The sequence below is a fragment of the Hemiscyllium ocellatum genome, chromosome 1 (genome assembly GCF_020745735.1).
Source record: "Hemiscyllium ocellatum isolate sHemOce1 chromosome 1, sHemOce1.pat.X.cur, whole genome shotgun sequence".
Lineage (NCBI taxonomy): Eukaryota > Metazoa > Chordata > Chondrichthyes > Orectolobiformes > Hemiscylliidae > Hemiscyllium > Hemiscyllium ocellatum.
The window spans coordinates 132,476,609-132,501,133 of NC_083401.1; the positions used below are offsets into that span (position 1 = coordinate 132,476,609).

General features: G+C 37.4%; 1 protein-coding gene across 6 annotated transcripts in view; it reads left to right on the top strand.

The window, feature by feature from the left end:
• The window catches only part of wdfy3 (WD repeat and FYVE domain containing 3), a 400,898-nt gene that overhangs the window by 162,242 nt on the left and 214,131 nt on the right, over nt 1–24,525 (top strand). For 4 of the 6 annotated variants that reach the window (XM_060826089.1, XM_060826126.1, XM_060826108.1 and 1 more), the window contains exons 13-18: nt 4,278–4,464; nt 7,795–8,009; nt 10,542–10,654; nt 12,973–13,207; nt 16,970–17,073; nt 22,185–22,403. In XM_060826089.1, coding sequence (XP_060682072.1) covers nt 4,278–4,464; nt 7,795–8,009; nt 10,542–10,654; nt 12,973–13,207; nt 16,970–17,073; nt 22,185–22,403 — 1,073 coding nt within the window. The remainder of the gene's footprint in view (nt 1–4,277; nt 4,465–7,794; nt 8,010–10,541; nt 10,655–12,972; nt 13,208–16,969; nt 17,074–22,184; nt 22,404–24,525) is intronic. The other 2 variants (XM_060826116.1, XM_060826136.1) reach the window with 1 other exon arrangement.

The following is a 24,525-nucleotide window of genomic DNA, read 5'->3' on the forward strand; positions in this document are numbered from 1 at the left end:
AATGTAGGGGAATGGGTCTGGGTGGGTTGTTCTTCGCAGGGTTAGTGTGGACTTGTGGAGCAGAAGAGCCTGTTTTCACACTGTAAGTAATCTAATCTAATTCTGCTGCCCTTCTCACTTTCTGAACTTGCTGTTCCTTCAAGTGAATTCTTACTATCTCTGGAAGTGAGTTGTTAAACTCCTACAGCAGCAGGAGACTCTCAAATGTCTTACCTATTTTTAAAGCACGCACCCATCGATCAAAATGGCGATGTTTAATTCTTTCAAACGCAACATAATTTTCGCCTGGTTCCTCAGTTTCTGAACTGCTGTCAATATGCTTCTGGTACCAATTCATAAGCACTTAAAATAGCCTGTTTAACCTCTTCATAATCTCTTGACTCCTCATCTGCCTGCATGGCAAATACCTCACTAGCTCTGCCTACCAGTTTAGTCTGAACTAGCTTTACACACAAATCCTTGGACAACTCCCTCTGCCTAGCCAATTTTCAAATGAAATAAAGAAGGCTTCAACTTCTTTCATGAAAATATGGCAAAGTTTTGACATATTTGTATATATCACTATCTTTTTTTAATCTCAATGCTGTTAACTTGACTTTGCTGACTAAATCGCAACTTCTCAAGTTCAAATTCTCTCCGTTTTTTGTCTGTCCCTTTTTCTTTGCTCAGCTAAAAACCTCTCTCTTTATCCTCTCTCCCTCTCTCTGTTTACATTGAGGTAAATGGAGATATAAGATCATTTAAGTTTTTCTACTTCTACTGCACTTGTCTGTTTCTCTGGCACACCTAAGTGTTTAAGTAACTCCCTTACAATTTCAGCTTTACTTTTCTCTTTGTTTAAACACAAATCTAACTTATTTGCTAATTCTAAATGTATGGCCTTTTTCTTTCCTTTCAAACTTTCTTGTCAAAGTTGAGAATCATCATCAAATCCCAGAACCTCTTTAGCAATTTTAAGAGCCACTTCTTTCAGTTTGAATTTAATCAACCACAAATCACCAAAATTCAACAAATTGCCTCACCTACGTATTTAAAGATCTAGGACACTAGCCTGCAAGTGTTTAAATCCACTGGGCTTTTTCATTCTCCAAATCTGTCTAAAATTGTTCAAATCCTGCACGAGCCCCCAACCTGTTAGGACACTGGATTAAACCCACTGCTAATTTAAATCAGCAACACAGAAAAGGTTTTCCCCGTGCCGTAAACTGTGAAAATTTGAGAGGCAAAGAACTATCCCAAAAGTCACTATTTAAAAAATAAAGTTGTTAATTTTTACTTTAAAGTGTAACAGAGAATAATAAACTAACAACCATTTACTTAAACCTATCTTTTACCTTCCCCTTTATAATACTGCTCTGATAAAACCCCAATTAAGGTTTACAAAAAAATTCATTCAAAACCAGCCAGCTGTCGAGCTCTAGATTTGCTCTCGAGCTCAGTGTTTTTTTTCTGTGCAAACTCCTTCTCCAGACAGGTATCTCTCGGATCGTTCTTACTAGCTGTTTATATCTGGTCTTTTGGCAGTTCTCCTTGCAGCTCTGACTAAACGTCCAAACGGTCTGCTACTTATACCCCAAAACATCAGGTCATTTCATTGGTTTTAATGTTGTCAAAATACCACGTTCAAAGATTGGAGTTTGGTATCTTGAGGGTATAATTTAAACTAAATGCCAAATTTGAATTTAGTTTTTGTCTCATAGCAACCCAGCCAGTGCTAGGTATTCTGATCAAGTGTTACATTGTTATTTTGTTCTGGACTCTGTGTCCCTCTAAGTCCTTGCTAGCTTTCAACTCTCTTAAAGGTACAGTACTCCTTACACCTTTCATAACACGTTAGATATATAAAGGGCCAAAGAATGGCAAAAATGGACATTGGGCCACTGGAAAATGATGCTGGACATATTGTAGTGGGGAACAAGGAAATGGCTGAGGAATTAAAATAGTTATTTCATGTCAATCTTCATGGTGGAAGACATGAGTAATAAAAAGTCAAGTGGGTGAGGGGGCAGAGCTGAGTATGATGGCCTGCACCCGAGAGAAGGTTCTGGGCAAACTGAATGGCCTGAAGGTGAATAAATCACCTGGACCAAATGGGCTACACCCCAGAGTTCTAAGGGAGATAGTTAGTGGAGGCATTAATGGTACTCTTGCAGGAATGTCTAGAATCAGGGAGGTCCCAGAGGACTGGAAAATCACTAATGTGACACCCCTTTATAAGGGAGTAAGGCAGACTGATTAGCCTAACCTCGGTCATGGGTAAGACACTAGAATCCATTGTGAAGGATGAGATTTCTGAATACTTGGAAATGTTTAGTAAAATAGGGCAAAGTCAGCATAGCTTCATCAAGGGGAGGTCATACCTGATAAATCAGCTAGAATTCTTTAGGGAAATAATGAACAGATTAGATCAAGGAGAGCCAATGGATGTTATTTATCTGGTCAAGAAGGCCTTTGACAAGGTGCTGCAGAGGAGGCTGTTGAGTAAGACAAGGACCCGTAGTGTCAGAAGCAAGGTGTTGGCAGGTATGGAAGCTTGGCAATTTGGCAGAAAGTAGGGTGTGGAGATAAAAGAGTCCTTCTCATTGCACCCAGTGACACATGATGTTCTGCAAGGCTGTGTTGGGACCACAACTTTTCCCTTTATACATTAACGATGCAGATGAAGGAACTGAGAGCATTCTGGCTAAGTTTGCAGATGATACAAAGATAGGTAGAGGGGCAGGTAGCATTGAGGAGATGGGGAGAAAGATATGGACACGTGAGGAACGTGGACAAAGTGGCAGAGGGAGTACAATGGGGGAAAGTGTGAGGTCATGCAGTTTGGTAGGGAGAATAAAGGCATGGACTGTTTTCTAAATGGGGAGAAAATCCGGAAGTCTAAAGTGCAAAGAGACTTGGAAGCTCTCGTCCAGGATTCTCTCAAAGTAAAGTTGCAGGTTGAGCCACTAACTAGGAAAACCAATGCAATGACGCGTTCATTTTGAGAAGAATTGAATATAAAAGCAGGGATGTACTTCTGAGGCTCTATAAGGCTCTGGTCAGACCACATTTAGAGTATTGTGTGTTGTTTTGGGCCCTGTATCTCAGGAATGATGTTCTGGCCCCAGACCATGTTCAGAGGAGGTTCAAAAGAATGGCCTCAGGAACGAAAAGCTTAATTTATGAGGAATGTTTGAGGACTCTGAATCTATATTTGATGGAGATTAGAAGAATGAGGAGCATCTAATTGAAACACATTTAAAAAAAAATGGCCTGAACAGAATAGATATTGGGAAGATGTTTCCAATAGGCAAGATCAGAACCCGAGGGCATAGCCTCAGAGTAAAGGGAAGACTCTTTAGAATGGAGATAAGGAGAAACTTCAGCCGGACAATGGTGAATCTGTGGAATTCATTGTCACAGAAGGCTGTGGAGGTCAGTCATTGAGTATATTTAAGACTGAGCTAGTTAGGTTCTTGAGTGTCAAGGATTAAGAGGAGAAAGCAGGAGGATGAGGTTGAGAAACGTATCAGTCATGATTGAATGCCAGTGCAGACTTGTGGGCTAAATAGCCTGATTTCTGCTGTTATGTCTTATGATATCTTGAGATTGAGGGTTTGAAGCTATACAGATCTAAATAAGATATCTGAATGCTGAAAAGTATGGGTAGATTTAGCATTGTAAAACGAGATGTGTGTTTTGCTGAAGTTCTTCACCTTTAATAATTCAATTTGAAGCCTTTGTTGTTAAATCAACAGCAGGTTAGATGTTTAAAAATAACTTATGTAAAGAAAAGAAAGATATTGATTTTTAAAACCAAAAGCTGAAGTGGTAATATATTAATATGTCAGCAAGACAGTTTTTTTTTGGTTAAATTTAAATACAATAAATGCATTTGCTTGTTTTCTGAATAATACCTCCTGAAATATTTAAAGCACCATTCTCTCTCGAAATGTAATCTTCTAATGATGGTGGATACATGTTTGACACTCATTTTGAAGTGTGAGAACCAACTATTCTACAAATGAAGTTGCTATCTAATTATCTCACTCTTTATAATCTTTGAAAGTAGGGCAATTGGGTATCAGTCGAAGCCATGCAATATTTTATTTCTGGTGTGTCTGTTTGATGAAAAAGGCTAGTGTTGACTTCAGAATGGCATAAATGCACAGTAATAGGAATATATAAATGAGTAATATGAAATTTCTGCAAAAATATGGAAATATTTGACATTTTTATTTTGTAACTCTTCACTCAATAATCACATGGCAATGGCTATGTATTTATTTCTTTTGTAGACCAGGCTATCATGCAGTATCAACGCCTCCTGTGTTCCCAGCCAAATCTGTCACAGAAGTAAAACTACAAAATGCATCGACTTCCTTGCATACTTCTGATCCAGTCATCATACATCCTGGAGCTGTGCTTGCAATGTTAGACTTGTTGGTCTCAGCGAGTGTCAGTGAACAATTTGAGGTAGGAAAGGTGAGATTTAAAAATAAAGCTATTACTGAAATGTTAGAATTTTCACCACTGACTAGTTTAACTTTGTTATGATTGGATGTATGTATCTTCTTAGTCATAACATTCAACTAAATTCAGACAGAATTTTTTATAATTGCAATCAAGTAAAATTACTTTTTTCCAATTTTTTTCCAACATGAACTGTCTTTTCCTTTTTCTTATGTAATAGCCTCTTCAATTTAATGATTGACTTGACTTCAACAGCCATATGTTCTGATTCCTTTTTCGTGCTTCAGAGCAAAATATTCCATGTATTTCTTTACCCTAAAGCTAATATTAGCTTCTTGGTGCAGGGCAAAGAATCTTCAGTTTTGCCAAAAATGGATGTGAGCTTGTACACTGAAAATTTGTGGAGATCTTAATTGTATGGTGGGGAATATAGTCAGCAGTGGAGCAGAATGTATTAATTTCCTAAATTATGTTTAAATTTTGATATTTTAAAACCCTGCAAAAATATAGTGCAGATTTTAGGTTGCAAAATCGTTTATCAAATGGCATCTCTTTACACATTAGAAAATTTACTCAGTTTACCATTTATCTCCATATTCTGTGCCTTTTTGTTTTTCTTCATTGTCTAAATGAAAAGGTTAACCCCACATATGCTGGGGCTACAATCAAGGGATTATATCTTACCCAAATTCAATTCTGAGCTCATTCTACATAATGTGCAGACCTTTTGGTTAATGATAACTGAATGCCATTAAGATTTAGATTTGAAAAGTGCTCTGTTTCCCTCTAGGCCAACAGCTATAATTTATCTGTATAACGTTTTGGATAAAAAGATTCATTAATCAAGTTTCTTTAACAAAGGATTGTTGATTTATTGTAAAACTTCAACAAAGATGTCAAACTGGTTAACGCATACTGTTCATAATAATCCAGCACATGAGGCGCAAGTGTATACACCAGTCAGGAGTCATATGACCGAAAGAATTGCGGATGCTGTAAGTCAGAAGCAAAAACAGAAGTTGCTAGAAAAGCTCAGGTCTGGCAGCATCTGTGTAGAGAAATGAGTTGATGTTTCAGGTCTGATAACCCTTCCTCAGACCTCTGCAAGCTTTTGGAGCGCTGCTCCTTCGTCAGGTGAAAGAGTCACTGACAGCACACTCCTGACAGATATCAATTAAACCCACAGCCACTTCACTTGATGAAGGAGTAGTGCTTTGAAAGCTTGTGATTTCAAATATAAATGTTGGAATATAACCTGTTGTCATATGACTTCTGACTTTGTCCACCCAGTCCAACACCAGAACCTCTACAACACGTACGCACACATTTCTGTAGAAATTGGCTTGGGGAAAACAAAAAATATTCTTTTTGGTCAATAATTGTGAATTCTTGAACGCAACATGACAATGTGTGAAATGTTCAATCTGGCATTTTGGTACGTGTGGACAGAACAGTGGATTTGGATAGTTGTCTCTGAGTTCAGTGTAGATGTAGGCATTCAGGGCACATTCAGACAAACTCTCTCAGAGGCTTCTCTCAAGATCAGAGTTCCTGGCACCACATTGTTTGCCTAATCTCCAAAGTGATCAATTGAAAGAAAAACATCCAGGTATTTACACAGTACTTCTGAAAATAAATTTTCCACATATCATCAAACTTCAAGACCTCCAAACAATTAAATATGTATCCTTATTGACAATAGCAAATTAATTTATTTTGATTCCCAATCCCATCATCCTTCAGGCCAGGAAACATCCAATGATGCAATTTGTTTTCTAGCTGAGAAGACTCAAATTAACACCAAAAGAAGGCTATACAACTTGCTCTTACCTCTTGAAAAGGATTAAGTACTGCAACAACTGATATCTTTTATGGACTAAAATGCAGTATCCCTGCTAATTTGTTGTTTGTGTTATGATCCATGTCTATTAGAACTGGAAAATAGCAGAGCTGCAGTAAAATCTGGATATCTGAATAACTAGCGTGTCAATCTCGTTCTTGAAGTCCAATCTTTCTTTTATTTAAACATCTGAAAGCAATACTCAAAAGTACAAATTAATTTGATTCAACCATTTTTCACACTCTCAAGCATATTTGAGTGAGAGATTTCTATAGAATCCAATTACATATAGAAAACATTGCCATTTATGACAAACTTGCATAAACTACTTGACACTTAATGTTAATTGGACGTTTGATGGACAGAATTAGTTTGTATAAAGCAAACTTTAAATGTCTTCAAATAAAATAATTACTCAAATAATATCTAAAATAACATTATTAACTATTGTTTAAGTAGTGCTAATGGCATAGAAATAGTATATGCATGTGAATATTAACTAAAGTTTGCCATCTGCTGGATTGTTAAGAAAACATTTTATTGACCCTTTGGGATCATTCCAATGCTCTATTTCAATGTAGAGGTTACAAAATTAAGTTTTTGTGTTTTTTAAAAAAACATAGTATACTCATAACTTTGCATAAGGCAAGGCTGAAACAGTGATGTTAAGGGAAACTGTTTTATGATGTAAATTTGACAGAAGTGGCAGCAAAGACATTTACAAAACCCCTTCAAACTAAGAAATTTCTGTGAAGCAAGTGTGACATGTAAGAAATTTGGTTGTGTTTGAAGTGCATCTCTTTGAGTTTCCTCTGAGCAATTATTCTCTAGCAGTAAGTTTGTTTGATTTTGAACTTCTTTTCAATAAAAGCTATATTAATAAAGAGAGCTTAGGAAAATGATGGGTTGAAACACACTTCAAAACATTTCAAATTAGAAAGCCCTTTAATTTGAGTTAGATAACTGGTATTTAATCCCTACTCATTAATGCTCAGTGAATGGAATGGTTTGAATACGTAAAAAGATTCTCAATTATTTTTAACAATCCTGACCATAGTTTTACAATATTATTTTTAGATCTAGTATATTTTTACACCACTATGTTTAAGGAAGCAAGAAGATCTGTCATCTTCTCTGTTACGGCATGGAACTTTTTTGCCATGAGTGACACAGGTTGACTCCCCTCAGATTCACTGTCAGCGAGGTACACTTTTTTTTTTACTCAGGAGGGTGGTAGATGCCTGGAATATGCTATCTGGGGAGGTAGTTGAAGCAGATACGGTAGCAATGTTTAAGAGATCTATAGACAGACGTGAACAGGCAGAGAATAAAGGGATATGACCTCGTACATGCAGATGGAATTAGTTTAGAATGACATCACAGTTAGTGTAGACACAGTGGGCCAACGGGTCTGTTTCTGTGCTGTCCTGTTCTATGTTCTAGGAGCTGAGTTGGTTTTTTCTTTACCTGCATTTTAAATACTTATTTCTTGTCTGTCTTAGTATGCAATAGATCTTCAGCTTGCAGTGGCCAATATCTTACAGTCGCTCATCCATTCAGAGAGAAATCAACAAGTGATGTGTGAAGCAGGGCTTCTTGAACGACTTCTACATAGATGTAGTTCTGCTCTATCTGATGAAGATCATCCTCTGCACCCACCACTCCAAAGAATGTTTGAGCGATTGGCTTCACAGTCATTAGAACCAGTGGTCCTTAGGTAAGCTATGTGTATACCATGTTGTAAAGGTTCAAATTAACCTTGGATGTTTAAGATATCGATGACCATTGGGAATTTGTCACAGCAATATTACTAAAGTTAAAGTCAACAATCTTTAGTCAAATCTTCTCCATTAGCTGTCAGATGGATTAGCGATAGCCTTCATTTTGTGGCAGCTATGTCAGGCATGTCAAATTACAGCTTTCCTTGGTTTCAATTTTTCTCTAAGTGAACATTTAATAAAAGGCAGGTTTTTACAATAAGTTCACAAATGCAATGAACAAAGCACCCAACTCCAACTATAGATGTTGTTCAACCCCATCCAAACATCATCAATTCACCAGAAGTTTGAAATTGGATAGAAGACAAGTCTTAACTTGCCATAACTTTTTTTTAGAGCCAAATTTCAGTTGAAGAACAGAAACCGTTACCACACCTTATTGATCAAATATGAGTCGCAGTTGCTTCTCCCTACTACTTTCCTGACATTTTTTTGCCCTATCCTTTTGTCACACTACCTTTTCCCTAACTGGTTTTATCTTTCCCCAACCGTGCATACTTTGCATATCTGGCAGGGAGTTATGATACCAGGAAATCAGTTTGATTGAGAGCAAGACATGAAAGCGAGGCAGATGTCTTATGATGTTAGAATGTTGTAAAATGTTTTACAGTCCATGAAGTATTGTTCAAATATAGTACTTGATGTAGAAAACATGGCAGCCAATTTGTGGGCAGCAAGCTGTCACAAATGGCAATGTGACTGTGACCAGATGGTTTATTTTTAGTGACAGTTGAAGAATGATTAATAACCTGAAGACCAGGGTAAAGTCTCCTCTTCTCAAAAATGTGTTTGAGGGTGCTTTTTATGTTCACTTGAGAGAGCAGATAGAGCTTCAGTGTGCCATATCAGCACTCTCTCAGTAGCAGTGTAGTTTTCTCCTGAGGTGCAACTTGAACCCAAAGCTTTCTGATTCAGATAAAGGTACTACCAATTGACCTCAGAACTGTACTGTCTTCTGTCATACTTACCTATTGCTCCAAGATCAGCCTGGAAATCAAAAATAAGTATTGGCTTCATAACTCCAGTACCAGCCATTTCCTTATGTTTTCTCCCCCATCCCTTCATCTCTTAACATGTATGAGGAACTCACGGGTACCTTTGTCTTTATAATTTAGACTATCTGTTCAGGTGCCTCTGCTGTTAGTTTCTCTCCTTACCTATTCATGTGAAACCTAAATTTCTACAGGTTATTTCTTGCCGTAATTCAGCATACAGCTCACCCTCGAATTGCACTTTTATCTCCCTGTCTGTCACCTTTACTTTTACCTGTGAATCAAAATTTTCACTCCTTTTGCTGCTTGGAAATGGTTTCCTCATGTTGGGTAGTCACCCAACTCATCCACAAGTAATGTCATCACTTCTTTCTGAAAGAAAAATCTATTGACTTTCTGTTCTATTTAACGAGCCACACATTTTGGTTTCTATTATTTCCTTGTTGCCTCCTAAATTTTTGTCTTATCCTTCCTGAAACTGTGTGTTTGGATCCTGTTGCCTGGTAGAACACTTACAAAATTACAAATGACATATGCTGTTACTGTGACCAAAGTACATTATTCCGTTTCATTCTATCTACAACATTTGACATTGCACTATCTGCTCCCAACACTGATCCTCCACTTTCTTTCTTACAAGCCTGTTATAACTTGGTTTCATTCCAGATTTTTGCCTTTTTAGCTTTATTGTCACTATAAACTTATGCAGAGCATCTCCAGCTAGTGGTTTCACTTCCTGTCTCCTCCTCCTCCCCCTCCTCCTCCTTCTCCTCCCCCCCCCCCCCCACTAATATATCTAGAGGCCTAGGAGTGTGTTTAGTTTTTAAAAAACAAGTTGTTGTAACTATTCTCTTTATAATGGCGTAGTATAAATTATTATGGTTTGATACTTTAATTGAGATGAATCCTGTGGGAAGTTAGAATTTAGTGAATAGTAAAATGAGCAATTAATTTAATATATTTATTGACTGAAAATTATCAAATACAGGTATATAGATCTGTACGAGTACTTTTCTTCAAGTAATTTGCCAATTTACTTCGCATGCTTATCCTAGATATTCTATTCCTATATTCAGGACACATTTGGCTACTTCACGATATATTGACAAAGGAAGTATTGCCCAAAGCCCTAGTGATTCCTCAAATAACTGAGGAAAAATCAAAGTGATAGTTATCATGCTCCCTTTAAGAATACGGTAGTTAAAAATGACATTGGTGGAAACAAGTTACTTGTCATCTTCTCTGGTTGTAATGAATTTGGAGCAGGGTACAATTTAATGATGTTTAATTAATCATAATTTATGAAAAATGATAAAACTGGTTTGCTGGGGTGGGTACATTTGTGAATAAACAAAAACTATAAACAATTATTTATTGTGATGAGGGCAAACTCGGTAATCCTTAAATTATTTTAAATGTTTTAAAGATGTTTTGCTTTGTTCTGTTGGTATTGATTCTATTTGTATTATTTGCCTTCAGAGAATTTCTCCGCCTTGGTAATCCATTGAATTGTGGGGCCTGGGATAAGAAGTTGATCAATGTATATAGAGTCCACAAGCCAAGCTCTTTAAGTTGTGATGCAGATATGAGAGGTATGCTGTATAATGTACACTCATATTTTGTAAAATCCTTTTTTAAGTGCTTCTCTGGAACTTCATAGCTTTCCACTTTATTTTGAATAATATCACCAGAAATAGATGTTTTGATTTTTAATCTGTTCACTGGATGCAGACCCTTTTTATTGCCATCTGTAGTTGCCCAGAGCGGTTTAAAGGCCTACTGTTTTATGTGAGATTAAAGTCACATGTAAACTATACAGGAGGCTGGGAGTTTTCTTTTCTAAAGTATATTTGTGAACCATTTAAATTTTTACAACAATCTGGCAGTTACTCAAATTTATTGCATTTGTTTTCCCAATTTGTGATAGCAAGATTTGAGCTCAAGATTCTTGGATTAATGGTCCACTGCAGTTCTGGAGAAGAGTCATATCAGACTCAGACCTATTAGCTCTGTTTCTCTTTCCACAGATGTTGTGAAACATGAATTTCTTCAGCAATTTCTGTGCTTGCTCCAGATTTCCTGCAACTGTATTGTTACATTTTTGTGTCAACTGTTTACTATTATAAAACTCTTTCTTTGGCAAGTTTTAATTACACAAGTCAATGTAAATTTATCCACGCTATCATTCTACCACTCCAATGCTGTTGATGTTGAACTACTTCTGGTGCCTCATAACTACTCAAGATGATTGTCAGTGTCTCAAATCTTTTCCAGTATCTTCTGGGATAAATGCTATCTCTCTCTGGGATTCTCTTTTAATATTTATTTATTTATTCTACAAATTCTACAATAGTGGGCGGCACAGTGGTTAGCACTGCTGCCTCACAGTGCCAGAGATCCGGGTTCAATTCCCGACTCTGGCGACTGAATGTGTGGAGTTTGCACATTCTCCCCGTGTCGACGTGGGTTTCCTCCGGGTGCTCCGGTTTCCTCCCACAGTCACAAAGATGTGCGGGTCAGGTGAGTTGGCCATGCTAAATTGCCCATAGTGTTGGGTAAATGTAGGGTAATGGGTGGGTTGCGCTTCGGCGGGTCGGTGTGGACTTGTTGGGCCAAAGGGCCTGTTTCCACATTGTAAGTAATCTAATCTAAAACATTCCATCAAAATCATAATCATTGTTTGTTTTACTGAGGATATTTGTTAGTGAGCTAATCTACTTATTCTCATAAATACTTGTACATTTGAAAAAGCATTCTTATCCTTTTGGAATCAATTATTAAGGAAGTAATAGCAAACATTTGGAAAATTATAGCCAGTCAAGCAGAGTCAGCATGACTTCATGAATGGGAAATTGTGTGACTAATTCATTTAGAGTTTTTTGAGGATGTGTCAACCAGATAAGGAAGAGGGGAAACAGTAGATTTGTTGTTTTTGGACCTTCAGAAGGCAGTCACAAAAGATTAAGACTTTAACATAAGAGTTCACAATGTTGGAAGTAAAATACTGGCATGGATAGAGAATGCTCAGGGACAGGAAACAGTGAGTGGGGATATGGTGTTCTTTGTCAGGTTGGTGATCTGTTAACCAATGGGGTTCCACAGGAATCAATGCAGGGATTGCAACTCTTCACAATATATTAATGATTTGGAGGAAGTAAGTGAATACACTGTAGCTAGATTTGCAGATGGCACAAAAATAGCTGGAAAGGCAGTTGTGAGAGAGATACAATAGGTTACAGAGCAATATTGGCAGGTTAAGTATGGGCAAAAAGTTGGCAAATGGAGTAAAATATGGGAAAAGGTGAAGATGTTCATTATGGAAGGGACAACAAGAGAAAATGTTTTTAAATAGAGAGAGACTACAGAAAGCTGCAACACAAGGACTTGGGGTACTTTGCATGAAAGACAATGCTAACACAGGTGCAGTAGATAATCGGGAAGGCTGGCATATTGCTGGCTCTTATTTCAACAGGGTTGGAGTATAAGAGTAGGGAAGTTCTAATTGGAAGCTAGTGCTTCCAATTAAACGTTTTGGACTATAACCTGGTGGTGTGTGATTTTTATTATGAATCGCCGCATTCATATTTGTTGTACTCTTCCACCTTAAAAACTATATTTGATGGTAAATCTTTGAGTATATTTTTCATTTTTACCATCCAGAACTCATCTCTCTCCTGGTCTAGAACACACAGTCCTTGTGCTAATAAAAATAATGCAACAAAAATTAGATGAGTTCTGCAATGGGCAACTGATCCATTACAGCCCAGGTGGCAAGTTGAGAATTACCCCATTTGTGTACATAATGAGTGAGCGTACATAGTTTAAAAAAGAAATCTATATCAAAGGAAAAAGGACTGAGTTATCTCCCCAACTGTTTGAATGTCCTTACCCATTTCTTTTTTTTTAAAAGGGAATATGACCACGTCTCTGGATGGCTTTGGTTCTGATATTGTATTTGGCTTGAATGAAGATAACACTCACTACAGGATTAGCAAAAGTTTGCTCAAAGGGACCGAAGGCAGTACAGTACCTCTGACCAGAGTGAAGTGCTTAGTATCCATGACTACACCACATGATATTAGGCTTCATGGTTCATTAGTCACCCCAGCATTTGTGGAATTTGATACAGCTCTGGAAGGGTTTGGGTAAGTACTGCTTGCTAAACTTAAAGAAAAAGCTAGATTATTACAATCTTCTACTGATTTTGTGATACTTTAAAATTAACCATTAGATAATGTAAAAAAAGGAGTGGGGGTCAGTTTAATATTAAAAAAAATCTGAATCCAGCAGGAAGAAGTTTCAAGTGGTTGAATTGTATCTGCATATTCAGAAACTTGTGCATCCAAAGTAGTCACCAACTATTTATGATACTGCAGAGGAGTATTGATATTTTTAATTTAATGTCTGAGTTCAAAATAAATGCTCATAAATTTCCTTAACCACTCCGGGTACTAATTTGTAATCTGTATAAATTGTAAGCACATGTTTTCATGTCATAATTGATATCAGGAGACTTTGATCATAAATGTAGAATTGTGGAATCTTCATTATTTGTGCACCAGTTGTCTGTCAGAACTTGCATGCACAGAGTTTTGCATGAGGCATTGATGTCTGGTACAACTGAATATTATCTGTTGGGCATAAATTGAGTCTGTTGTTTATATTATATCGAGAATAATTTCTGAATCCAATGTTTTACTGAAAAAATATGGAAGACCAAAATTTATAGATTCTTGATAGTCTGACAAATTCCACTTATTGACTGAGAGAGTCCTTTTTCTTTCTCTGAAAGAAACGTTGGAATCTAGCCAATCAGCCCTATCGTTGAAATGATGAAAAATATTGTTGATAGCAATACAAGTGCACAACCTGCTCACCAGTGCTCTGTTTGGGTTCCTGTAAAGCCGCTGCCCTCCAGATCTCATTACAATATTATTTCAAATATTGGAAATCAAACTAAATTCCAGAGGTGCAGTGAGTTTGGCTCCAGTTGACATCAAGACTGGTTGCGATTAGATTGAGTGTAGCATCAAGGAGTTTGATCAAAATTTAAAATTAGTGGGAATTAGGAAAATATCTCTCCCTTTGTTGAGTCATACTAAATACAAAAGCAGATAGTTGCTTTGTTTCAGGTTTGTCACCTCAGCCCCAGGTTCCTCAGGGTAATGTTCCAGACCCAGTCACCTTTACCTACTATCAGTTCATCAGACGTTCCTTTAAATGTAAGGTCAGAAGTGGGAATGTTAACCAATAATTGCGGTGTTCAGTATCATTTTCAGCTGTTGAGATACTGAAGTAGTCTGGGCCTCCAAAATCTGGACAGTATTAGGCTTGGGATGGTAAGTGGCAAGTAATATTTCACAATGTTACAATGCAAAAAGAAGCCATTCAGCCCATTATGTCTGTGCCAATTCTCTATATGAGCATCTTTCTTACTACCTTTTTCCTGCCTTCTCATTTGTTCCTCTTAAAATACTTGTTTAATTTCATTTTGAATGTCTTAATTTAAGTCTGCCTCCTCAACACTCGGGCAGTGTATTCCAGATTCCAACTACTCGTTGCATGAAAATGTTTTCTTGTATCACTTTTGCTCCTTTACCAATTGCTTCAGATCTGTGACACCTCATTCTTGATTCTTGCAAGTAGAACATTTTTTTCCCTCTTTATTCTGTTGAGACTCCTTTTGATTACTGCTTTCAAATCTTCTCTTCCCCAGGAAAATAGTCCAAACTTCTCCAATCTTATTTTCATAACTGAAATCCCTCATCCCTGAAATCATTCTCAAAACATCTTCTGCACTCTCTCCAATGTGTGTTGCATTTTCTGGAGATGTGGTACTGGAAGTGGACATAATACTGTAGTGTTAAACCAGTGTCTTATACAAATTCAACATAGTCTCCTAAATCACACTCTTGTTGTCCTGTTAAAAAAGCTTTAGGATACTTTATGCTTTATGAGCCATTCCCTCAACCTGTCCTGTCAACTTTAATAATTTATGATGTTATAAAGGCAAGTCATCTGCTCCACTTTTCGCTTTGAATTGCACGCTTTATTTCATTTTGGCTGTCGATGTTCTTCCGACCAAAATGCTAGCACCTTAATATTTCTCTGTATTGAGCTTCATCTGCCACTTATCCGTGCATTCCTCCAACTTGTCAATGTCTTTTTTAGGTTCTACATTGTCCGACAAAATATTTGCTTACTACTTAGCTTCTTTCTCCATGTATCAATCCATTTTTTAGTCTCTAAAATGTTACATGCCTCCTGGTGTATCCTTTTACTATTTAAATGGTTATAGAAGACTTTAGAATTTTCTCCTAATAATCGCCACTGGTCTCTTTTCATACTTGCTCTTTGCCTATCTTATTTATTTTTCGCCATCTGTTTGAACCTGTTATATTCAACCTGGTTTTCAATTGTGTTTTCTGACATAAAGTTTGTTCGTTCTTTATCAAATTTCTGCTACTTTGGTATCCACGGAGCTCTACATTTGTTTGTGCTACTTTTCTGTTTTGAGAGTATTTACCTTGTCTGTTCGCAAGCCATTTCTTTATTTCAAGGTAGATCATTGCTAAGCTACTGTTTTACCTGCCAACCTTTGATTCCCATTTATTTGACCCAGACCCATTCTTTCCTGTTGAAGTTAGCTTTCAACAATTTATTACGCTGACTCTGGGTTTTTCATCTCCTTTTCATGTGGTCATTTTATGTTACGGTTATCGTAATTCCTTAAAAGTTCTTCCCCCTGAAATTTGATCTAATTCATCCACTGAATTTTCAAAAACCCAGCCTAGCTCCCTTTCCTGTTGGACTAGAAATGTTATGGTGTAGAAAAAATGTCTGTGCACACTATAGGAACGCTTGCCCTTCTCTGTCCTTCACACTACAATCCCAATTTATATTCAGAATAATCAATTGCACCTTTATAACAATATAATTTTTACATGAAGATTTGTTTCTGTAAATCTATGCCGCCATTTAGCGGACTGTGCAAGACACTGAGAAATATAATTGTATTTTTATCATTTATTAGCTCTAGCCAAATTGATTTAATGACTATCTCTAACAATCTGACCATCTCCATGATCTAACCAGCTTCCCTTGGTATTGACTTAAATTTATGACCACTGAATACACAGCATCAGCATCTCCAATGTTAATATTAATCAGCAGGTCAACTGAAACCACCATTTAATACAATGCCTACTGCATATGTGAATTACTTCTGTGGTGAGTAATTCACCTAGTCACTTCTCAAGCTCTCTCCATTCTTTACAGTGCTAGGAGTGTGATAGAGAACTTTCTACTTTTCCACTTGTGGAACAACAATCAAGAAGCTTGATATCATCCAGGGCAAAGCAAGGCACCTAATCCATGACCTTCTAAACATGCTCTTCCTCCATCAACATAATGCACTTTAGCAACATGCCAAGGCTTTTTGACTGTACTTGTCAAACTTGCAAGTTTTACAACCTAGAAGTACCACAAGAGTGCAATATGTGAAAGCCATCAGCTGCAAGTTTCCCTCCAAGTCAGCACACCATTTTGACTTGAAACTGTATTTCTGCTTTTACACTATTGCTTGGTCAAAATCCTAAAATTTCAACCAACCAGCTCACTAGGTGTAATTATATTATATGGATCACTGTGGTTCCAGAAGCAATTGATCACCACCTGCCCATTGGTGAAAAAGAAACCCTGCCTTTACAGCCTAGTTAAGATTACAAGTTGTAACTTGGAGGAGAATGAAAAAGCTCATGTCACAGCCATTGAATATTCCAAAATAGTTTGTCGATTAATTATTTTTACTTGAAATCACGGTTTTTATTGTTAATGGAGATTCCGTTGTAGTAGTCATTCTTTCTCCTTGCAATGTCTTCACAGGTACTTTACTTTCTCTTTTTCAGCTGCCTATTCTTGCCTAGTTTGGCTCCACATAATGCACCTAACAACACTGCCACCGCTGCAGGAGGTGTTAATGATGGAGCTGTTACCAGTGGACTTGGTGCAGGTAAAAACGAAATGTGTGACAGCAGCAGTCATACTTTAATATTGATTGCAGGGCCAGGTGGGGGAAATACATGAGTGAATGGTAGGATTCATTTAGCTTTTAAAAATAAAACTGAAATAAATGCACACAAACACACCAACCACAATATTATCCACAATATGCCTTTTAATGTAATGAAACATCCAAAGGCATAAATATGAGACTGATCCACAAGGAGAATTGAGTCAGAGAGGTAGGTTTCAAGGAGTGCCTTTAAGAAGGAAACCAGTGCAGAGCTGTGGAGTGGTATCAGGTGATAATTTCAGAGATTGCGGCCTAGGCAATCGAAGGCAATAATCAAATTGCCTGAATTCGGAAAATGCAGCCATCTCACAGGGTTGTGGGGCTGGAGTAGATTTGTAAACAAAGAATCTTTTTAAATCAAGAATATTTTTGTTGAACTAATGTAGGTATGCTAACAATGGGACATGCAGTGAGTTAAAACATGTATAACATGATTTTCAATAATCTCTAGTTTACTGTGGGGAAACAAGCCAACAGAACTTTAGAAAAATCAAGTTTAGGGCTAATCAAAGGCATAATGACTTTCAACGAAACATGAAATGGAACAAGGTGTAGTCAGGCACTGTAATAGAGATGGCACAATTATGAGATCTGAAATTCATCTCATGATCAAATGTGACATCACAGTTGCAAACAATTTGGATTATCTCAGACTGTTGAGGGAGAGAAGGATGGAGTCTGGTGCTTCAGTTTTCAATACTTGGAAGGAAATTGGAGAATAATTCTGTTCATCCATTCGTGGATGTCATAAAACCTTATTTAGCAACAGTGGAGGAGTCATGAGAGGTGCATGGTGAGGGTGAGACTAAATGTCATCAATGTACATGCAAAAGTGAAACCTATGTTGTCAGGTGATGTAGCTGAGTTCCAGCATGTAATTAGGAGAAAGCCAAAGATTGATCCTTGGGGGAAAAGTGAGGACTGCAGATGCTGGAAATTAGAGCTTAAAAATGTGTTGCTGGAAATGCGCAGCAGGTCAGGCAGCATCAAAGGAACAGGAGATTCGATGTTTCGGGCATAAACCCTTCTTCAGGATCAAGGGTTTATGCCCGAAACCTGGCCCTGAAGAAGGGCTTATGCCCGAAACGTTGATTGATCCTTGGGGGTCAACAAGAGATAATGATGGAGCAGAAAAAAATCACTTTGCAATGCCTTTCCATGGCAGATTTAAAGGAGAAAGGGAAAACCCGTAGAAAGGGAATAGTTTAGAGAATTAGCTTATTTCAGGGTTGCAAAGGAGAGAACATAAGTGAAAGGCTAGGACAGGAGAGGAGCATGAAAGGACGTTTGATCGGACGAGCTAATGGAAGGAAATGAGTTGGCAGATACAGCTCATCAGATTGAGTTGATGTTATGACAAAGAAGTCCATGAGGTCATTGTAGTTGTCAGAAGCAAGGGACAGAGAGAGGGATTTGAGATGGCTTTCAAAAACACAAATAACCTGTTAGGGTTATCTTTGCATTTCCAGGATGATCTTGGAAATGTGAGCAGGTTTATCAGATGAGAGCAGGACTGAATAGTATTTTGTGAAGCAACCAGATTTAGCATCTGGACTTAATCAGTTATCCGCCATATCTTTCAAATCTGTTTCCTCACACTTGAGGTACAAAGGGGAAACTATGCTTAAAACCATACAACTATTCTATGAAGATTAGTACATAGAGTCATACAGCACAGAAACTGACTCTTTGGTCTAACCAGTCCATGACTGGCATAACCCAATCTAAACTGGTCCCATCCGCTTACTGCTGGCCCATAACCCTCCAAACCTTTGCTATTTATGTACTTAACCAAATGTCTTTTAAATGTTGTAATTCATCCACATCCACCACTTCCTTAAAGTTCATTCCACATGCAAACCACCTTCTGTGTTTTTTAAAAAAAGAATTTGCTCCTCATGTCTTTTTTAAATCTTTCCCCCTCACCTTAAAAATGCACCCAGAATATTGAACTGAATATAAGTAACAGCAAAGAATGCCCAAAACAATTACGAGAGAATTTAGAGTCTGAGAGAATGCTGGTGGAAAATATGGAAATAGATAAATTATTGAGAGATTCTGCAGATACTTAAAAGGGAAACAGTGAATCAAAGTGTGTTGGCCCTGCAGAGTGAGAGTCTGGTTTATTTAATATGGGAAAATAAGGAAATGGTAGATCAAGTGAACAAATATTTTGTGCCTGTAAATAGCACCCTGTAAATAATTATAAATCAAGATGGAAAGGGATAAAATTCTTTTAAAAATTCCATTCACTGGGACAAAGGGTAGTCTGGGAAAATTATTTGAACTAAAGGCTGATGAATGTCCAGGTCCTGATGGAGTTCCTCCCACGGTGTTAAGAACAGTGACTGCTGAGCTGGTAGATTCAATGATTGTAAAAATCTCAAGAGAATCCAATAAAGACAGCATGGATTTGTGAAAGAGAATTTGTGTTTAGCCAATTTACTTTGAAGAAATAACAATAGTGAGTAACAAGACCAGAAATTGCTGGAAAAAGTCAGCTGCTGTGGCAGTATCTTGGAGAGAAAGCGGGTCCAGAGATTATATTTTTGTTTAATAGTAATGAGTACCTGAAATCCCTGGAGACATTTGACAAGGTACTATATCTAAGCTTATTGCACAAAATAAAGGTTTGTGGTATAGCGGTGATATATTAGAGGATTGACTAGTAAACAGGAAACCGTAGACATAAATGTGTCATTTATAGGCTTTAAGATGTAATGAGTGGAGCGCCACAGAGATCAGATGGTGCCTCAATTATTTCAATCCATATTAATGGCTTGGATAAAAGAAATTGAATTATATGTTTACTAAATTTACTGATGATGCAAAGTTATGTAAGAAAACTATTGTGAATAGAGCATAAGTAAGTTGTGAAAAGAACATTTCAAAGAATCTCTACAGTGGAAGCAGGCCATTCAGCCATTGAGTCCACATAGACTCTCCGAAGGGCATCACATCCAGACCTGCCTCACTATGCTATCCATGGAACTCTACACTTCTGATGGCTAATCCACCTAGCCTGCAGATATCTGGACACTGAGCAATTTCACATGGCTAATCCTTCTAATCTGCGCATCTTTGGACAGTGGGAGGAAACCGGAGTGCCTGGAGGAAACCCACACAGACGTGTGGAGAAAATGCAAACTCCACACAGTCACCTGTGGATGGAATTGAACCTGGGTTCATAGCACTGAAGTAGCAGTGCTACCACTGAGCCACCATTCTGCCCATAAATTTATATCCAATTTAAATGTCACGAGGGTTTTGGCCTTTATCACCCTTGCAGGAGGTGAGTTCCAGATTTTCATGACGTTCAATGAAAGAATTCTTCTTCACAACCCGTATGAACCTCCTGTCCCTTAACTTAAATCTATGCTGCTGGTCATTGATACCTCTGTCATGGGAAAAGTTCCTTCCTATCTTACCTGACTGCATCTCATTAATTTTATGCATAATTCTTGACTGACTAGGAAGTCAAAGGGATGTGAAGGACAAAGATTTGGCAGGAAAGTAGCAGAGGAGGTGCAAGGAACCAAATGACCTCCAGCTGCTAATTTGTATACTTGTTATCAACAGCTAGGGTGAGAAAGAGTAATGGTTTTAAAATATCAAAAGTGGAAGTTAGAAAAACAATTGAATAAATCAACAGCTTCAGAAATATTATGAACAGGGTCCAACTATCTTGTCTTTGGTATTTTAAAATGTGGTTGGAACTGAACTAAAATAATTCCGAGCTAATACTTGATTTTTTAATGAGTCTACCTCAGTTGGTTTAGCCATCATGAATCAGCTTCACTTAGATCTGTGCTGAATTTGGAGACTGTGATTGAATTACTGTACAATTGCCTTTTGAATTGCTGAATTACAGGGATCTGCAGGTCAACTACAGTATCCATCAAATACTCTTCCTTCACCCCTTGAGAGAAAGTATAAAAATAAAGGGTCTAAATCTTAGTCTATTATTTCTAACTCCCCATACTAATTTCCTGCCAAAGCATACAAATCATACTTATTAACAGATCACATTTTAAAATATCTTCTTATTGTTACATTTAATTTTGAATCCACAACATGACCTTGTTAATCATGTGGATGCATTAGATGGCTGGTCATGCATAGTACAGATAGTGTTTTCCACAACTGGCAGGCTCCATGTTAGGTAGTTAATATTATCCACCATTTCCAGCATATATGTTATAACAGTATTTTGTAGTGGGCATTGCAGTGCAGTTGTGGTATTGGTACAAAACTTAAGATCCACCTAGTTTCTGTCTAAAAGTGCCAGACTAGGCAATTCTGTCCTTACACATAACCACAGTTCGAACTCTGAGAACACTTCCTGAAAATTCTATCAGACGCACCTCATGATTAAACAGGCAAGGTCAGTATCTGCTGAGAGCAAGCATGACTGAATTTTGTATTTACTGAAATATCCAACAGAGCAAACCTATTGGGGATAGGCATACTTTGAAGATCATTTATCAAGGGTTACTCTTACACCATAACAAGAATTGGAAACTATCTTGGAAACTTGTTTTACTGTTTAAACTTTCCTTGGCTAGAGCCTATGCATTCTTGCTCTTGGCTTCTGTTAAGTGTCTGACAGGCATCTTTGAGACAGCATAGATTACCCGTATTACTTGAATGATCCCTCTGACCCCAGCATTTGAAGTGGAATTTCTGTTGGTGAAAGTAGTAGGCAGTGATTTTGCCTTGCTCACTCCAGTAGAGTATCAACATCACTGGACTTTGTTATTTTTATCAACCTGTTCTGACATGTTATGACCCACCCCTGGGACAGGTGGGAGTTGAACTCTAACTTTCTGGCCTAGAGACAGGAGCACTCCCATGTTTTTACCAAATTACATATGTTTTAGAAATGCCTGCATATCAGTAAAATGTGCACATGGAATGCATTAAATGTGACATAATACTGTATATTATAATGTGTATCTGAACTGAAAACCAGGTTTCTATTTGTGGTTGTTGTACAAATATGACAATTTTTTTTTGTTGTACAAATATGACACCTAATTTTTTTTTAGGTGAACGATTCTTTCCACCACCTTCTGGGCTTACTTATTCAACTTGGTTTTGCATTGAGAGACTTAGTACTCCTCTGAACAATCAACCTGTTCGGCTTCTTACCCTCGTTCGAAGGTCAAACTCATCTGACCAGCATTTCATTTGTCTTGCTGTTGTATTTTCTGGGAAAGACAAGTCCCTGCTGGTTTCAACTAAGGAAGAGTTCCTGCAAAATTATGGTGAGTAGATATATAAAAATGCTGTTGAACATGTTTGGATAGTATTAGTTTTGAAATGCAGGACTTAAAAACTGACATTGATCGTATTGCTCAAATATGAAGACAAATGTACGTTCCTGAAATTGAAGCTAATACTGTGGAAAATGTCTGTCTTCATATTGAGCAGTATTATACTGAAAAACGGCAATCCAACTGATTTGTTAAAGCTATCTTATGACATTGTCTCCAATGCAGAGAAATTTATTACCTATTAACTATTTTGCAATAGTTATTTGTGAGACTTAGATAACATTTCAATTTCAGCACTTTGATACAGATGAATTTTCACAGCAAATTGTGAGTGCTCAGATAGCTACCCTTGTCTGGCCAGCAATAGGGTTTGGGATATCTGCTTGGGGTTTGGAAGAACTTGCAGTAGGAGGATCCACGTATTGTGGTCCATATCATATCAGTGACAGAAGGAGCATGAAAAGTTAGGTGCTAAGTTATAAAGGAACATCAATGTAATCATCTCTAGATTATTACTTGACCCATGGACAAATTGACATAGAGCAGATAAGATTGGACAAATGAACACATGGCTCAAAGAACGATTTAGGGGAAATGAGTTCAGTTCTGTCCAGCACTGGCATCAGCATTGAGGAAAGTGGAATCTGTACTCTTGAAATCATCTATGCATGATCTGTGCTGGGATAGGTGTTTCAGCAAGCTGTGTAACTAGGGATGTCGAGAGGGCTTCAAACTAAAGAAGGTTGGTGAGGAATTAAACTTAAGTAGCAGTAGCAGATTAAGTTTGGGTAGATGCAACAAATCAAGGAGTACAGATAAAACAGGAGAGCCGAATCGGAATATGGAAAGTGAAGGTCAGCAACTGGTATGAAAAGATAAAGAGAGAAAAACCTAAGAATGGACTAACCTTCATGACTCAATGTAACAAGGGTAACAGAAAGGCAAAGCTAGTGCTTCTATATTTGTGTACATGTAGCATTCCAACAAAGTAAACAAATGAACAGTACATACTGAAGTAAATATGATCTGATAATATAGGGACATATCTGCAGGATGACCAAGATTGAGCTTTAATTATTCAGTATGTGACATTCAAGAATAATAGTAAGTTAGATCATTAAGAGATAGAATGTAAAATCGAATTGGGTGGAAATGGAATTAGTGGGGGAAGGAACTCAATTGTTGTGGTGATCTACAGGTCTGCTAACACTAATCACATTGGAGAGTGAACTATGCAAAGAGAAATGTTGAGTACTAGTGACAAAGGGTCTGCATTCCCTTTATCATGGATGATTTTAATTGACAGACAAACTGAAAATATCAGATTGGCAGTGCCAGTCTGAATGAGAAATTCATAAAATGCTTTTAAATTTCTTGGAACAGCATGAACCAACTAGATAGCAGGTTATAGATATTTTAAATTTCTGAACAGCCTGTTCAGAGATGTTACAACACAGTTCTAAAGCAGGTGAGATTTGAACCCAGGTCCTATGGCTCAGAGGTGGGAATATTACCACTGTGCTGCAAGGACACCAAAGAGAAAGTTATGTTAGACCTAGTATTGTGTAATGAGACAGGATCAATTAATCATCTTTAAGTAAAAGCAGTTCCAAATTGTAGTGACCACAAAATGATTGAATTTTATATTCCATTTGAGAGTGCGAAGAGTGAATCCAAGAGTAGTGTTTTAAACTTCAGTAAGGGAAACCATGTGGGCAAACAGGTATTTGGCTCAGAGAAATCATAGAGAAACAGAGGTATTCATCTAAGGATATATTTTAGAATACTCGACATGAGTAAATTCCTACCCTTAAAAATTATAAAGGGAGGACATACCACCAAAGAGTAACTGAAGAAATTAAGGAAGTAATTAAACTTAATTTAAAAACACCAATATTGTGCAAAGCTGGTCAGAATATAAACCACCACAGAATGACTGACCCAGATTAATCAGGAGAAAGAAAATAATGTGAGAGGAGGCTAGTGAGAAATATAGAAACTGATAGCAAGTGTTTCTACAAATATCGAAAAAGGCAAAAAGAAGTTCATAAAAAATGAATTAATTGTCGAGAATTGTAAGAATTGAGAGTTTATCATGGTGAGGAAATGGCAG